The 18,439-nt window shown below is 39.4% G+C and overlaps 2 protein-coding genes across 2 annotated transcripts; both read right to left on the minus strand.

Annotated features, from left to right (window-relative positions):
* Nucleotides 1–1,513: 1,513 nt before the first annotated feature.
* On the minus strand, nt 1,514–2,443 carry LOC113173260 (olfactory receptor 6K3-like). Its single transcript, XM_026376661.1, has one exon. It carries the CDS (start codon nt 2,441–2,443, stop codon nt 1,514–1,516), a length of 930 nt encoding a protein of 309 aa, XP_026232446.1.
* A 12,834-nt stretch (nt 2,444–15,277) lies between these two features.
* On the minus strand, nt 15,278–16,222 carry LOC113173261 (olfactory receptor 6K3-like). Its single transcript, XM_026376662.1, has one exon. The coding sequence runs from the start codon at nt 16,220–16,222 to the stop codon at nt 15,278–15,280; it is 945 nt and encodes a 314-aa protein (XP_026232447.1).
* Nucleotides 16,223–18,439: the final 2,217 nt, after the last annotated feature.

Consider the following 18,439-nt stretch of genomic DNA (forward strand, 5'->3'; position numbering starts at 1 on the left):
CATAGCTGCTATGATGCCTGACAGGATCTTCCATGTTGTGCAGAAGCAGGTTATTGGGCAGTAGTTGGATGGGATTGCTCCTTTCTGGGGCTCCTTCAGGATCAGGACTGTCCGGTTGCTGTTGCTCTCAAGTCCACCAGCCACTGGGCATTGCTGTTATTTGATGCCTCCCATATGCTTTTCCAGTATTGTTCAGTCTCCAGCCTTGGCGGGTCTGCTCTCATGTTATTACCCTGCCACTGTGAGTACACTTTGGATGGCTCAGTGGAGAACATCCTGTTTATTCTCCTGGCCTCAATTCTCTGGTGTATCTCTTCAGCTGGGTAGCCAGGGCTGTGAGCCTTTGCTTGGCAGCAGACTGGATCACACAGTGGTTAGTGCCACTGATTTCCATACAGTAGGACGCGGGTTCAATTCCCGGTTAGGACAATAGCCAATGTGAGCCCTTAGACAAGGCTCTTAATGGTACCTGTCTACCTCGTGAGAGTCAAACTGGCTCGGATGTCGCCCGGGTTAACAAGGTCCGCATCAGGTGTTGGGGAACCAGGGCAACCTAATGAGAAGTGGGCTACTGGAAGTAGGATAAGACATTCATGGACAAGATAGATATATATTCATCAGAATACTTTCATAATTCTAAATACACTCGCTAAACTGGCTTATGTGCCAGTGATTACTAGGCTCTGAGCCAGCTTTTGCATAGTACATGCAATAAAACTAGTTATAGTCAAAAATACCAGCCTAAGAACCAGTGGATTGGTTCCCACTGCTGACATTAGAACCCCATCACAGCAGGATATAAGGCTACTTTACATACTGTAGAACTTTGTATGACGTGCAAACTGTACACAGATTATTAATGAAAAGTTAGAATTAGAATTCATGGACTTGCTCATTACCATTCTATGTAATGTTATAATTAGTGTGGGTATGTGTTAGTTGTTATTCATTCTTTATTTTCCATTGCTTTGCTAATGGATTACATTCTGTAGGCATGATTTTCCTTTTTCAGTCTTGCAGATCTCCAAGCCTGGCAGTCCAGCTTGTGAGGCAGTTTGTTATGACACATGGGCCAGTGGCTGGGCCTCAGACATCCTCTGGTCCAGTACTGTAGCTCCAGAACCTAGATAGTGTTTAAAAAGTCCTTCTCTAAGGGGATCAGAACCACTAAACAAAACAAAAGTCATTACATTTCAATTGAGACTTGTATTGTCTTAATGCATAACGGGGATCATTCAGATATACAACACTAAATATACTATAATAGAATATAATAAAAAACATTTGTGTGTTTGTGTGTGTTACCACAGGATAAAACGAGACCACACAAGAACTAAGAGATCATACACAGAGGAATTCATTATAATTCAACTATAAAAACTCAACATGTATTTTAATATGATCTGTCAAATGGATAAATGGGAAAGCAATGTAAGGAAGGTATTTTCTTTGAATAGCTGAGCTTTTTCCAACAAATATGAATAGTAGAAGTATCTATAGATAAAACTATAAGTTATACTCTAAGATACCCAGAAATCACTGCTCTGATCTGAGGCAGATTCAGGCCATAAACTAGAGGGTTATTAATGGGAGGAATGATCAGAAACTCCAGAGATAAAACAATAATAACAAATGTATTTACTTCATCAACCTTATATTTACTTAGTGAAACTTCAATAAAAATCGAGATGCAAAAGTTGACAAATGTCACTATGTGTGGCAGACAGGTCTGTAACGCCTTTCCTCTGAATTCAGATGAACTTCTCCTGCAAACAAGCAGAATACGCAGGTAGGTGTACAGGACAAAGAACAGGGGGATAAAGACTGATGCCACGGCAAGAGACTGTCCTGCTATGTTGATCAAAGTTGTGTCCACACAAGAGAGCTGAACCACAGACCAATTAGTGCAAAATATCCTGTGCAGCTGGTATCCACACAAAGGGAAACTGCTAGACAGATAGAAAGAGAAGAAGTAGCCAAAAATACATACAGGGTACAAAACAGCAAAAAGCAAAAAATATTGAACCGTCCTAAAAGTCATTTTCCTGTGATAGTGTAAAGGCTGACAAATAGCAACAAATCTGTCATAGGCCATGATGCTGAGAACATTCACATCATGTGCTTTATAAGTGTGAATAACATACAACTGAATAAAACAGAACGGACGTGAGATGAAGTGAGTGTCAGACAGTATGTCCATCAGGAACCTGGGGAAGAAGCCGGCTGAGCCGTACAGAGAGTTTAAAGACAGACAGCAGATGAAAATATACATGGGCTGATGCAGAGACTTCTCCACACAGACTGTGAGAACAATGACAAGATTAGCAGAGATTATTGTCATGTAGATCAACAGACAGAGACAGAAGAAAAGATATCTGAGGGAGCCGTAGTCTGAGAACACAGTGAACTCAAAGTAGGAGGGAGTCCCACTGTTGTTGTTCATGTCTGAACTAATGTGCAGAACTGGAAGAAGAAAAGTGAGAGTGATAGAGAAACGGTAGATGAGAAGTAAAGATGGTCTGTCCAAAATTAAATCTAGTAAAGTGAAACAAAGTAAGCTGCATTCATTCAATCGTGTAATTCAGAAAGTTACATTTAAAACCTTACATGCACTGATACTAGACCATGTACTAAATTCATGACAAACCTTTTTCCATAAATTCTACTGATTCTTCACTGATAGAATAAAATTGAGAGGAAATCAATCACTAAAAATCAACATTATGTGTATGTTGTAGAGCAAATGTGAAGAACTACAGATGAGAAGGTGTACAGTGAGTATTAAAACACACTGAACAGTCTTCACAGTTCATTAAATGAGATGCGAGAGAGATGTGCAGCATCCTCCCCTGATCTAATCCAACCAAAGCAGGTGCACAACCTTTATCCTGTTTTAATGTTACACAGACAGCAGTAACATGCACATAAGGGTCCAAAAGGAATAAAAAAAGTTTGCATGTTTATACCTCTGCATACCTACTGCTTAACAACAGCTTACATCAGTTGACACTTCTCCAACATCATTAATTTACTGCATTATCACATTGTGGTTGTATTCCTCTTCCAACCAGTGAAGTTGATAAACATGTGATTACAGTGACCTTTATATTTAACTACTTCATTTAATCCATTCATCACTGAGTTTACCGTAAGTAAAGAAGTTCCCTGATGACAGTTCTTGTAATTTTGTGTTCACATGAATGTGACTGATGGCCAGGACAGACATCAGGTCATTGACATATCACTCACCGACCGGCTGGAGAGAACCCATGGAAGCAGGGGGAAAGTCCACACAGTAAGGGACTTAGCTGACCTGTGATTTCAATTCATTTTAATTTTCAGTTCAGTTCATTTATATGGCGCCAAATCACAACAGAAGTCATCTTATGGCACTCCACAGTGTTTAAGGTTTTAGACCTAATGGACCACACCCTCGCCCACTGAGGATGTATTTGTGCAGACCCGCCAGCGAGAAACCACTAGTGCTGGATCAGTCCTGATTTCTATAGTAGTAGAATTCCCACACCAGTAAAGGACTTTGTGAGTAATCCTTGAAGCCAAGGCCGTAGCTGCCAGTGCTGACATCTCTGAATCTGGATCTTGGATTTTTAATTCAGGTAATGTGAATAGCAGAGACGTGCAGCAGAGTTTAGAATGTACTCCAATAGAAATTCACCACAGTTGTACTGTACTGGAACTTTTCAACTCTGTCACACAAGCAACACTTCTTTCTTCTAAGAGACTGATAACGCCCTCAGCTTTTCATTTGTTGAAAAGGCTAAAAGTATTTACGTGGTTATCTTTCTGTTTGTAAAGGCATTGCCCACTAGTGCTGAGAGGATTCTTACTTGTATTTATTAATTCATCTGTTGGAATGAACTTTCTGTTTTCAGCCTACCAGCGTCTTTATGTTTTTTCCTGCCTAAGATTTATTCTAAGAGTAACCTGTTGTTTTGCTTTGGCTCCTTACTTTTCTAGTCACCTACCTTTGATTAAAAACTTATAACCCTTTACTTATTGCCACGTCTCAGCATTTTGGTCTAGATCGTTGGTCACTGTGGTCATGGCAGCCTCATCTACCCCTGAGATAGAGGATATGTTGCACCCTGCCTGAGTAAAACTAAATTCTTGTTGACTACAAAAATAGAATGAGATTTTTCCCATACTTTTGTCTTCAACAACCCTCAGATATGAGGAGGCAACCGTTTAACCTCAGGCAGTAGCACAACTCTACAGTACAATTTACCAAAGAACAAGTGGTGCACTAGTACCATCCATGTACTCTCTGGTGGTGGGTCTACATCCTTGGTCTGTCAACTGCCAAACAGGAGCTCAGGATTGATGATGGCATTGGACTGTGTACTCAGACTTTTTGGGCCTCATCAAGTGCTGCACACCCAAACAACTCTATCTGAGGTATAATGGTTTCCAAGACACCATCTCACTCTGTGTCAGCCAATCCTGGAGGTCTCAACCAAATATGACATTAAAACACAATCAACAGGCACCAATGGCCTGAGTGGTGGCAATCTGGACTACAACCTGTGACACTGACACCAGTCTAGAGTTGATGATTGTCGATAATGCAAACTACTCTGTTACCCCTTTTCTTCAGTAACTTTACTCATAAATGTGTTGGATCCTCTGGAATTTTGTACAAATCTCAAGAGCACATGGTTTTCAAAGTCCAGCTTGATGCTTTAAACAAGTTCCCTCTGGGATTAATAAAGATTTTAAAATCATAAATCTGGAATCTTTAAATGAATGCTTGTGAAAATATGTTAACACAGAATTATCTAAACTAATCTTAACATCTTAATGTAATGCTCCATATTTTGCTGGCATTAATATCGACACTCATTCAAATCCAAATTATTTTGTTTTACTTAATATTGTTACATTTTCATTTCAATACACAAACATAAGTAATAAAAATGAAAAAATCAAGAATAATTCAATTAATGTACTATAACAAAAAACAAAAGTAAATGTATCATGCAAATTAACTTTTAAAATGCTCACTTGATGAAGACTAATAAATAAAATGTTATTTACATCTCACAAAGATTTACAAATGTAAAAAATACATAATTGTGAGATAGTGATACAATGTCCTATAGAGGGAATTATTCTAAGATGGTATCTATATTCTGCACACATGTTCAGACTTGCTAAAAACAAAAGTGCACAAACACAATGTGAGTACAAATGTTGAAGTGATAATATTATACAAGCACCAAGAATAAAAGCTTCATTAAATTTTCTGTGTTTGTTGCTTGATGGTTCTTTGAATTACACTATTTCTGTCTAATGAACCACGTTGCAAATCTTTATTAATCTAATAATCCCTCCTCTGATCTGAGGCAGATTCAGGCCATAAACTAGAGGGTTAGTGATGGGAGGAATGATCAGAAACTCCAGAGATAAAACAATAATGACAAAAGGATTAACGTCATCAGACTTATATCGACTCAGTGAAACATCACAGAAAACTGAGATACAGTAATTCACAAATGTCACTATGTGTGGCAGACAGGTCTGTAACGCCTTTCCTCTGAATTCAGATGAACTTCTCCTGCAAACAAGCAGAATACGCAGGTAGGTGTACAGAACAAAGAAAAGGGGGATGAAGATAGTTGTCACAGCTATTAACTGGCCTGTTACACTGTCCACAGTTGTGTCCACACAGGAGAGTTGAACTACAGACCAGCTGGTGCAAAAGATTCTGTTCAGTTGAAAACCACATAAAGTTAAATTGCTGGCCTGATACATAAAGTAGCTAAGCAAACATAAAGGGAAAAGCACAGCAAAACCCAGCAGACACTGCACCGTCCTAAAAGTCATTTTCCTGTGATAGTGTAAAGGCTGACAAATAGCAACTAACCTATCATAGGACATGACAGTGAGAGAGTCACTTCATGTGTTTTGAAAGTGTGAATAATGTAAATCTGTAAGAAACAGAACGGACGTGAGATGAAGTGAGTGTCAGACAGTATGTCCATCAGGAACCTGGGGAAGAAGCCGGCTGAGCCGTACAGAGAGTTTAAAGACAGACAGCAGATGAAAATATACATGGGCTGATGCAGAGACTTCTCCACACAGACTGTGAGAACAATGACAAGATTAGCAGAGATTATAGTCATGTAGATCAACAGACAGAGACAGAAGAAAAGAAATCTGAGGGAGCCGTAGTCTGAGAACACAGTGAACTCAAAGTAGGAGGGAGTCCCACTGTTGTTGTTCATGTCTGCACAGCAGCAGAAGTAGAAGAAGAAAAGTGAGAGGGATGGAGAAATGGGAAAAAACAACTGTTGAATTTCTAAATCCAATACAATTTACAGTATACGGTATAAACGTGCAACAGATTTTCAAAAGATGGAGAACAAAGATGTGCAGGACCTCTGGATGTTCTGAATGAAAGGTAAATCCTGCCATTCAACATCCTACATGTTTAGTTCCTCCACTAACAAAGTGACAGAATCCCAACTGTGAAGAACTACTGTACATACATCAGCCAAACCAACACACTGGGAGTAAGAGGAAACCTCTGCAGAGAAGACTCATATCTCTCCTGATCTAATTCAACCTGAGGGAGCTGCCTGATCTTTTATCCTGTCTGTTTGCTGATGTGCAGAGCAGTCACCTCTACAAACAGGTCCAGAGGGATCCAAAAATACTGCATGTTCAGCACCCACATGGACCCACCCCCCAAAACTCATTTAGCATTTTAGTATTATCTGACACCATATTCAAGCAGTGTACAAAAAAGATCTCATTTGCATTTAGTTATTTCACTTGTGCTTTTATCCAAAGCAAAAACACAAGTGAACACAAGAAAACAAATATCTAAGACAAGAAGTCAAACAGCTGTTTCAATTTCTTGGGGTATAAGCAGAAAAAGATTCAGAAGAGTTCTTTTTTCAGCAAGTTTTTGCAAATTGAGAGTGAAGCTGCTGAGCATGCAGAGGTGGGGAGATCGCTCCACCATCGTGGAACTACTGAGCTGAAAAGTTTAGCCTGGGATCTTTAGAGGTGAAACAAGAAGACAAGAACTAATGTCTTGGAAAGGTTGAGCTGAACATACCTCTCTCATCCAGGCAGGGAGATTTGCAAACAGAAAATTAATTGTGACCTTGGAAACTTAAAGACCAAATCCTGCACCTTGTGATATCTCACATTAATCAATTATTTTTAATCTTCAACAGATTTTATCTAATGTTTACTGGCCCTGTAAATTAAAGACTTACAGAACATTACACAAGCTTTTCTGCTCTGATGCAAAGGATAAGATGAAATGATTTGTCTGTGCATTTCAAAACCACGCAAAGCAGCAAGAGCAGTCAAAAACACAAACGGGAACAAAGTCCAGAAAACACTGAAAGTCCTTGATGAAACAAACAAACCGGAGTGATGGAGGGTGTAGCGAGAACAAGATCCAACAAACAAACAAACAAGACGAGAGTCACCATGTGTGATGTAACAAACTTATAAAACCACAGAGACTAACAGGTGAGTTTAATCAGTCAGTAATGAGTCCAGTGAGTGGAGGAAGAGGATGTCCAAAACAGGAAGTGGCAGGAGAAGGAGGGCGACCAGGTGGAACCGCCAAAATAAAACCACAGACGGGACAAAGGAAGGAACTGTAACACAGAGGGAAGCCACTCAGCCCTGTTGCTAGGTGGAGAACATGTGAGGGGTCTTTAATGATCTTTTTTGCTAACCTGAGTGTCTGTTGGGTGTGTATTTGTATAAGAGTTCTTATAGGCAGGCCAATGATGTTGAAACACAATGAGGCAGTGCTCTGCAGCTGTTTTCTGTTCTTGCAGTTGGTGGAGTGAAACCAGCAGGTTATGGAAAAAGTGATTATGCCTTTAAAGAAGTAGTAAATGGTCAATATAATGTGTTTGAGAATCTCTTCTGTATTGTAGGAGAATTTCAGCTGGTGGTCAAAGATGGTTCCCAGATATTTGTACTCCATGACTTGTTCAATTGGCTTCCTATTGATAATGGTGGTGCATACTGTGGCAAGAGCCCTCTGCTTGTTGGAAAAGGTCACCACCATGTCTGTGGTTTTACTGACATTCACTTCCAGGTATGAACTGGCACACTATTCCACAAACTCCTCTAAAACTGGACCATGGTTCTGTGAGGAGCCACTTGAGAAGGTGTTATTAACACCTGTGACCTGTTGGTCGGAAATCCAGTATTCACAGAATTATTTAGTTGTCAGGGTGGAAGTGGGAGGAAGGTTTAGTGGCCAGGATGTGAGGCTGCAGGACGTTGAGTTCTGAGAAAAAGGCAGCAAAAAGGAGTCGGCTGAAGAGTCAGGTGCTCCAGTTGTTGGTGTAAGCTGTGTATAATAAATGTCAAAGCCTCTGCCTGCACAATATGCAAACTGAAATGGGTCCATCAGTGACAGTAACTCCAATGATTTGATTATTCTAGATTCTTTCGATGGCTTTCATCACCAGGGATGTGAAAGCCATGGGCTGTAGGTATTTTAGAGCTGTGATCTTAGATTTCTTCTTGATAAGAATAACTGTGGAATTTTTTCCACAGTTGAGGAACTGTACTGCTGTCTGTGGAGCTCTGGAACAAGGTCTGGAATGCGCCCCCTGTCTGTAGAGTGCCTCAGGCTGTAGCTGCTGATGTTGTCTGGACTAGTTGAGTTGCTGACTCTGGTGCTTCTAGAAAACCCAACAATCCCATTTGAGCAAGCTTTAGGCAACAGTGGAGAGGAAAAACTCCCTTTAGAGGAAGAAACCTCCAGCAGAACCAGGCTCATAGTGGGCCTTGTGTTGATTGAGGATAGTCTGAAAATGGACAGACCTCACAGAACCAGAAATGAATTTAGTGATGGCATTTTTTACTTGTTCAAGGAAACAAGTCAACACGAATACATCATGTGCCGTTCAATGCTAAGGTTGCTTGAGGAGGCAGTATACACAAGTTATTTTATACTAGTATCAGATGTTTTTCTATCATGTTGCATATGAAGGTACACTCATTTTCATGCCCTTTACTCCCTTCATATTGCGTTCCACACCCCTTCAACAGTTATAAGGCTGAATAAAACTCTTCTAGACACAGTTCATCTGGTGAACACATAAACATAGCAAGTAAATGTATAATAGGAATTTTCCCATTAGAAACTAAATCATTCAACAGTTACGCACCTTCAGGAACTTGTTTACTTGCCTCAGAAACAGAATTGAACACCCTAAATTGCTTTAGGACAAGGAAAGAATCGTTAAAGAAATAAAAGCTCCTCTTGAGATAGATGCCATACCTTTGTATCCAACAGCTCCCTTGAACCTTGAACTACAGGCAGTAACATAACCAACTGAGTACCAATTCACTTTCAGTCTCAAGCACAAGCTCAGGAGCACTGATTGTCCTGCCTCTGCAGTGGAAAATCCTACTGGCCAGTCTTCTCAGAATTGTGCAATCACGCCTCCCCAGGAATCCTAGAGTAGCAAGCTATGACTTTTCAGGCCAATGGATGGACAGTCTGACCTTTTGGGCCTCATCCAGTGTTGGAAACCTGATCAACTCAGTAGGAGTTATCCTTGTTATTAGGAAGTTCATCAGTGACAGTGTCCATATGTATCGGCCAATCCTGACTGGGTAAGTCAAATAGGCCTCAGAGCCATGTTTACCCATGTCAGGGAATTACCATGGCTGATGGCCTGAGTGTGGCACCCTGTAGTGTTTGGAAAATAGGCAACTTTACTTCTTGTGTGTGATCCCTAGTCAACAGTGCAAATGTTTGACTCACTTCCTCTCAGCAGTACAACTTATGATGATAGATGCAGAGCAGAAAGCAGTAGCCTACTCTGGTCTTATGCTCTTATCTGCGTCACACCACACTACTGGGATGCTCAGAAACTGCTCTTTAAAACTGCAGCTGATACACACAAGCAACCACATCACACAGTCCTTGTTAAACTTGTTTTTAATACACTGAAAGACCAGGTTCCTGCTTACTTGCCTGAGATGCTAACTCCCTTCGACTCTTGTACTTTTCAGATCCTCGGACACCCCACTACCCTTCTGAATTCTTTACTTCAGTAAAAGGCACTGGAAAACTCACTTTTCTCACATGGATGTACACCAGACAGCCACAGTATTCACACTACCTGTGCACTGCAATGCTTCGTTTATTCTAACACATACATTATGTAATAGGTGGTTGTCTAAATCTAATCTAATAAAAATATTATACCATATTAAACACAAGACATTATCATCCGTTCAAACAATTAAAATACTTATCTGAAAAATCACATGTAAGCAGCATGTAGAATTATTAGAATTATTTTATATATGTGGAAAGCTTTTAAAATGTTTTACTACATTAAGTATATAATTTGTGCAAACTGGGGTGATCATATACAGTGAAACAATTACACTTCCTGTGCAAAAGAAAAGCCACACATTCTAATATACCAATAGACTGCCTTTAGCTCTGATTACAGCATGCATCCATTGTTGCATAATTTCGATAACCTTCTTCTTTATTCATTTTTCACCAAGATCTTGTTTTGATGATGGGAGAGTCTGAAAAGAAAAAATCCATTAATGGAATAACCTGGTCATTCAGTATATTCAGGTAGTCAGCTGACCTCATTCTTTGGACACATAACGTTGCTGGACTTAGACCTGACCAACTGCAGCAGCCCCAGATCATAGCACTCCCCCCACAGGCTTGTACAGTAGGCACTAGACATGATGGGTGCATCACTTCACCTCCTCTCTTCTTAACCTGATGCTCCATCACTCTGGAACAGGGTCAATCTGGACTCATCAGACCACATGAACTTCTTCCATTGGACAGTTCTTAACCCAGGTTCAGTTGTTTCATCAATCTCCTCAGATGTTTTCTTTGATTCACACCAATAATTTGACCCTTCTGAAACAGATTAACATCTTTTCCACAGGATGTGTCTTCAGACATAGTTGTTTAATAAATGAGAAGCTACTCACTGCATCAGTTAGAGTTCAATAACTTGTTACCAGCTGAAACATAACCAGTTAAATCCAGGTGAAGACTTTTTTTTGACATACAGTGTGGAATTGAATATTAAATGCCTTTGTAATTTGTTTAAAATAAATATGACCAAAAATATGTACTGAACATGAATTATATCTTAGAAGAACATAATATGAAAAACAGGGAATAAGAATTTAGTTAAATACTACTACTACTACAAATTTTTCCTTGTTCTCCATCATTAAATTATGTAAAATGTACTATTTAATGTTGAAATCTTATAAACCCAGAAATCACTGCTCTGATCTGAGGCAAATTCAGGGCATAAACTAGAGGGTTACTGATGGGAGGAATGATCAGAAACTCCAGAGATAAAACAGCAATGATAAAGGCATTTACTTCATCAATCTTATACTGACTTAGTGAAACTTCAATGAAAACTGAGATACAAAAGTTGACAAATGTCACTATGTGTGGCAGACAGGTCTGTAACGCCTTTCCTCTGAATTCAGATGAACTTCTCCTGCAAACAAGCAGAATACGCAGGTAGGTGTACAGGACAAAGAACAGCGGGGCAAATATTGATGCCACAGCAAGAAACTGGCCTGTCATACTAATTATAGTTGTGTCCACACAGGAGAGCTGAACCACAGACCAGTTGGTACAAAAAAACCTGTGCAGTTCATTTCCACACAAAGTTAAACTGATGGACAAATAGAAAAGGTAGCCAAAAACAGATACAGGATAGAGAACAACAAAAATCACAAGATGTATCACTGTCCTAAAAGTCATTTTCCTGTGATAGTGTAAAGGCTGACAAATAGCTACTAACCTATCATAGGACATGACAGTGAGGATATTCACCTCATGACCTTTGTAAGTGTTAATAACATAAATCTGAATAAAACAGGACGGACGTGAGATGAAGTGAGTGTCAGACAGTATGTCCATCAGGAACCTGGGGAAGAAGCCGGCTGAGCCGTACAGAGAGTTTAAAGACAGACAGCAGATGAAAATATACATGGGCTGATGCAGAGACTTCTCCACACAGACTGTGAGAACAATGACAAGATTAGCAGAGATTATAGTCATGTAGATCAACAGACAGAGACAGAAGAAAAGATATCTGAGGGAGCCGTAGTCTGAGAACAGAGTGAACTCAAAGTAGGAGGGAGTCCCACTGTTGTTGTTCATGTCTGCACAGAGTTGGAGGTAAAATTGTATACTCAATATTTTTAGGCAAAACAATGTAACTGTATTTATGTGTACACTGCAAACAAATGAAGTTTATAAATTTCAAATATTACACTATACTAAAATTGTCAGAATAACAATCTAACATTATTAAATTTACTAAGGAGTATATAGTTTAAACAGGGACAGTTAAATGTTTTCACAGATCCAAATGGTAACGGTCAACATTAAAACTCTTATCTGCCAATTTTCACTACTAACAAACTTTTTACTGATAGAATTTCTAAATCTCAAGTAGAAAATAGTCATAGAACAGTATAACAACACCAATGCAGAGATGCAGCATCCTGTCCTGATCTAATCAAACTGAGGCAGCTTCCAAACTTCATCCCGTTTTGCTGTTACTGAAAACTGTCACGTGCACACAAGTCCAGAGGGAAATAAACTACATGAGTAGTCACCAAAAGCTCTATGCAACTAGAAGCGCTATCTAAAGTATGTATAACTGTAATCTTTTCAAATATACAACCAATTTTAGATTTTCCTTCAGAATGATTTAGTGTTTTGAGGAATATTTCAGAATTTAGTACACAGAAAAAGAGAGAGATGTCTTAGCAATAAGGAGAAATGATAAAACAACAGTAAGTGAACTAAATAACAGATCTGTTACCTGGGAGAAAATACCATATTGTCGTAAACTTCACTTGTCACCTTGTTCTGTAATGTGTGCTTTTCAGAATGATCAAAAAAAAAAGACATGCTGCTGTATTCCAGATCACCTGGATTGGTTTTATAGTACATGCTGGAAACCATGTCAGTAAGACATTCCAGTGGTTGAGGTGGGAGATGACTATTGCCTGTTGGGTTGCTTAGTCCGAAAGGTAGGGCCTGTTTTCTGATGTTGAAAAGGGCAAATCTGCATGACCCTTGAGTCAGAGGAGTTGTGGTCGGTAAAGCTCAGTTGGTCATCATTGCTCACCCAGGTTTATGGTAGACTTAGTGGGGGTCAGAGCTGAAGTCCCTATGTTCATGCTGATATTGTGTTGTTGAACATCTGGCTAGGAAGATGTGAACTTCTGTCTTGGAGAGGTTAAGTTGAAGATGCCTCTTTCTCATCCAAGCAGAGATATCAGAGAGACAGGCAGAGATGCATAATGAGACAACGAGTCCTATGGTGGACTACTGAATAATGGAACCTGGGGATGTAGAATAGATTAAAAAAATAGAGGACCAAGAACTGAGCCCTGTAGTATGCCAGTAGAGAAATAGTGAGAGTTTAATTACTTGCTTTTGCCAAGATACATTGAAGGCTTGCCGAGACAAGTACTAGGCTAGAGTTGTACCAGTGATGCCCACATCATAGAGTGTGAACAGGAGGATCTGGTGGTTAACTGTGTCAAAGGCTGCAGATAGATAAAGTAAGATTAGGACTGAGCCACAGCTTCTGTAGTCCGCAGGAATTCCACAACCTTCAGGAATGCCGTTTCTGTGTAGTGACCACTCTTGAAGTCAGACTGGTTAACATCGAGGAGGTCGTTTCTAGAAAGGAAGTCAGTCAGTTGATTGAAGACTGCTCTTACAAGGGTCTTGGCCAGGAATGGAAGAAGAGAGACAGGTCTGGAATTCTCCACAAGGGAGAGGTCAAGAGTAGGTAAACCCAAACACGAGTAAAGGCCTGCTGGGAACGCCTGACTGAACTCCCTCTCCGTGAGATCTTCAACTCCCATCTCCAGAAGAACTCCTCAGTAAAAGTATATTAGACTGAAAAGGAAACCAACTATCCAACTCAAGTCCAAGAGCAATGAAAATTCATATTATTTATATTTTTGATCTTGTCGATATTTGGAACTTGAAAAGTCTAGTTTAATAGTTTAGTTTAGATAAACTTGGGGAAGATAAAAAAAAAAAATTCAACCACAGTCAGATCATTACTTTATTGAGTTGAACAAAAAATAAACTGGGAACAGGATATTGAAAATTAAAAATGTAATCTTGAAAGGACATGTAATTACTCTGAAACTGAAAATTTGAAAGAACAATTATTTATAAAGACCCTGGAAACCTATTAAATACTAGGAAAATTAACAAGAATATATTGATTTAGTAGACAAATGTTTATACATGAAATTATTATCATAAGAAAGCTGAATGGATGGAAAGGGGGGGAAATGTTGGCTTTATTTGAACCTTACCAATGGAATTATTCTATTGTAAGAAAGGTATTGGCTAATCAGTATAATATAAATGAGATGGAAAAATATTATGCTATAAAGTCGCCTCACAGCACAAAAGATGCGCTGTGGTAGTGCCCTGTCTCATGTTCAATGCTGGGTTAGACTTCAGCACCGCCTGACCCTCAACAGGAAAAGTGGTTTGACACAATGCATGAATGGAAGTAGTATTATTATCTAAATGCACATAGATTATTAAATGTAAAAGTACTTGTTATAAAAACACATATTATTATTATAAATATATGTAAACTGATTTGTTTCAGAAAAAATACAGATTCAGCACAAATATCTACAGTTTCTAAAGAGTCAGCAGCAGCAAAAACCATAAAATGTTTTATTTCTCATTAAACATTTACAGTATGATAACACACAGCAAATAATAGTGGAGATCATATGAAACTTGGTTGTAAACTCTGCACGCTCAGCCACCTCACTTTCAATATTTAAAAAACTGCTGGAAACACAACTCTTCCACATCTTCCTTTGCACTTAAAAAAACAACAACAAAAAAACTTTTCTGCTCTCTTGTTCTTACATCTCTTGAAACAGAAACTCTTCTTTAACAGCACTGCTTTGATGTTTTTTCTCCTTGACTTAGATTTTTTGACTTGTAAGTCACTTTGGAGAAAAGCGTCTGATAAATGACTAAATGTAAATGTAAACTATACCTCCAATATAAGTATGTAAGCTGTATTTAGCCTGATAAACTAAGATGGACTAAGTCAACATTATAATGTACACTGAGACCTGTTTAAAAACTGAACCAATTATTTAGTATGGGTAATGTAGTACACTACATCTGAATGAGAGAATTAAAGCTTCAGTAATTTATTTCTGTACTTTTTAGGTTGTTGAATTATGTTAAATTAGTGATTTTACATAATCTCAAGAATCCAAAAATAACCCCCCTGATCTGAGGCAGATTCAGGCCATAAATAACAGGATTACTGATGGGAGGAATAATCAAAAACTCCAGAGATAAAACAACAACAACAACTGTGTGTACTTCATTTATCTTATATAGACTTAATGAAACCTCACAGAAAACTGAGATACAGTAATTCACAAATGTCACTATGTGTGGCAGACAGGTCTGTAACGCCTTTCCTCTGAATTCAGATGAACTTCTCCTGCAAACAAGCAGAATACGCAGGTAGGTGTACAGGACAAAGAACATGGAGGTAAAGATCGAAGTCACTGCGAGAAACTGTCCTGCTATGTAGATCACTGTGGTGTCCACACAGGACAGCTGAACCACAGCCCAGTTAGTGCAAAAGATCCTTTGTAGTTTATATCCACACAAAGTTAAACTGCTGGTCATATAGAAAACATAACCTAAAACACATACAGGGAATAGAACAGAAGAAATCGACAGACACAGCACCGTCCTAAGAGTCATTTTCCTGCTATAGTGTAAAGGTTGACAAATAGCAACTAATCTATCATAGGACATGACAGTGAGGATATTAAACTCATTTGCCTTGTGAGTGTGAACAACGTACATCTGAATAAAACAGAACGGACGTGAGATGAAGTGAGTGTCAGACAGTATGTCCATCAGGAACCTGGGGAAGAAGCCGGCTGAGCCGTACAGAGAGTTTAAAGACAGACAGCAGATGAAAATATACATGGGCTGATGCAGAGACTTCTCCACACAGACTGTGAGAACAATGACAAGATTAGCAGAGATTATAGTCATGTAGATCAACAGACAGAGACAGAAGGAAAGATATCTGAGGGAGCCGTAGTCTGAGAACACAGTGAACTCAAAGTAGGAGGGAGTCCCACTGTTGTTGTTCATGTCTGAACTAATGTGCAGAGCTGGAGGAGAGAAATAACAATGGAGAATGGGATGTAAGAAGTCAAAATGTACTGTAAAATATTTCAAACAATACAACACTTAGCATTGACCTATGCATGTAACTGAAAAAGATACAAAAACTATACAACTGGAGAAAAACAGTTATACACTAGTGCAACATCAGAGTTGGTACTGTGTCAGTTTCCACAGCTGTCAAACACATCAGTTCATTGTCATCATCATTTGTTAAGAGAGAGACCTCCCGCTGTCTAATCAGCTACAGCAGCTGCTGAACTTTTATGCAGGTAAACAGAGAGCACGTGTACACACAGTTGCTCAAGGAAGCAAAAATTTAAATATGGGAGAAGAAAAACAATCAGAGACACTGCACAAATAGTGCAGGAACAGTAGATCAGTGAATGAACATAAGCAACAATCTCCACAGAGCAGGGTTAAGGTCTATCGGGTTGAGGTCAGGACTCTGTGCAGGCCAGTCAAGTTCATCCACACCACACTCTGTTATCCATGTCTTTATGGACCTTGCTTTGTGGGAACAGTTTGGAGCTGACCCCTTCCTCTTCCAACATGACTGTGCACCAGTGCACCAGGTTGGGAGCATGGAATTGTCCAAAATGTCTTAGTATGCTGAAGCATTCAGAGTTCCTTTCACTGGAACTAAGGGTCCAAGCCCAGCTCCTGAAAAACAACCCCACACCATAATCCCCCCCCTCCACCAAACTTTACACTTGGCACAAAGCAGTCAGACAAGTACCATTCTCCTGGCAACCGCCAAACCCAGACTCATCCATCAGATTGACAGATAAAGAAGCGTGATTTGTCACTCCAGAGAACGCGTCTCCACTGCTCTAGAGTCCAGTGGTGGCTGCTTTACAAAACTGCATCTGACGCTGTGCATCGCACTTGGTTTATGTATGGCTTAGATGCAGCTGCTCCAAGCCATACATATGAAATTTCCTCGCTCCTAAATATTCCACAGTCAACTGTGATCTGTATTATAAAAACGTGGAAGCGTTTGGGAACAACAGCAACTCAGCCCAAAGTGGTAGGCCACGTAAACTGACAGAGCGGGGTCAGCAGATGCTAAAGCGCATTATGCAAGGAGGTCGGCAACTTTCTGCAGAGTCAATTGCCACAGACCTCCAAACTTCACGTGGCCTTCAGATTAGCTCAAGAACAGAGAGCTTCATGGAATGGGTTTCCATAGCCGAGCTGCAGAATGGATAAAGCAGGGTTTGGAGGTCTGTAGCGATTGACTCTGCAGAAAGTTGCCGACCTCCTTGCATAATGCATCCGCTGACCCCGCTCTGTCAGTTTATGTGGCCTACCACTTCGTGGCTGAGTTGCTGTTGTTCCCAACACTTCCACGTTCTTATAATACAGATCACAGTTGACTGTGGAATATTTAGGAGTGAGGAAATTTCATAACTGGATTTGTTATACAGGTGGCATCCTATCACAGTTCCACACCTGAATTCACTGAGCTCCTGAGAGCGACCCATTCTTTCACAAATGTTTGTAAAAACAGTCTGCATGCCCAGGTGCTTCATTTTATACACCTGTGGCCATGGAAGTGATTGGAACACCTGATTCTGATTATTTGGAATACTTTTGGCAATATAGTGTATGTCTACCTGCCACGAAGAGACATCAAACATCCAGCAGAGTTCTGCCACATTCTTGTTATTAATAGCTACAGACATCATATGCAAAAGGTGAGACTTGCTAAGGGACAAATGTTAGATGTGCTTACTTTTCAGCTTGTTGATGTCAGAAAATCCCAAATTAATCTAGCACTGTGTACCAGAATCATTGGGCTGTTGTACAATCATTCTGCCTCAAAGAAATACTTTATGGCCAATGTTACTATGACAGCCATTGTCCATGTAGACAGCTGTAAGATAATTACTTTAAAAGGGGGTAAAAACTTTAATTCATGAGACTTTGATCAGTTTTAACTATAAAATAATAATAAAAAAAGCTTTTTTTAAAATGTTCATCTAACAAAAACAAATATGTCCAAATTCAGACCTCAAGTAGCCAAAAACGCAGCAAATACTCCGATAGTATAATACATTTCTGTGATATGTGTTGAACATTTTAAGCATAAAGCATATAAAACAAGAAGACATTAAGATGTTTCACTGAATTTAATTGGTTCAATTGGATTCTAATTTTTTAACCAAGCAAAATACATTG

This window comes from Anabas testudineus, chromosome 21 (genome assembly GCF_900324465.2).
Source record: "Anabas testudineus chromosome 21, fAnaTes1.2, whole genome shotgun sequence".
Taxonomy (NCBI): domain Eukaryota; kingdom Metazoa; phylum Chordata; class Actinopteri; order Anabantiformes; family Anabantidae; genus Anabas; species Anabas testudineus.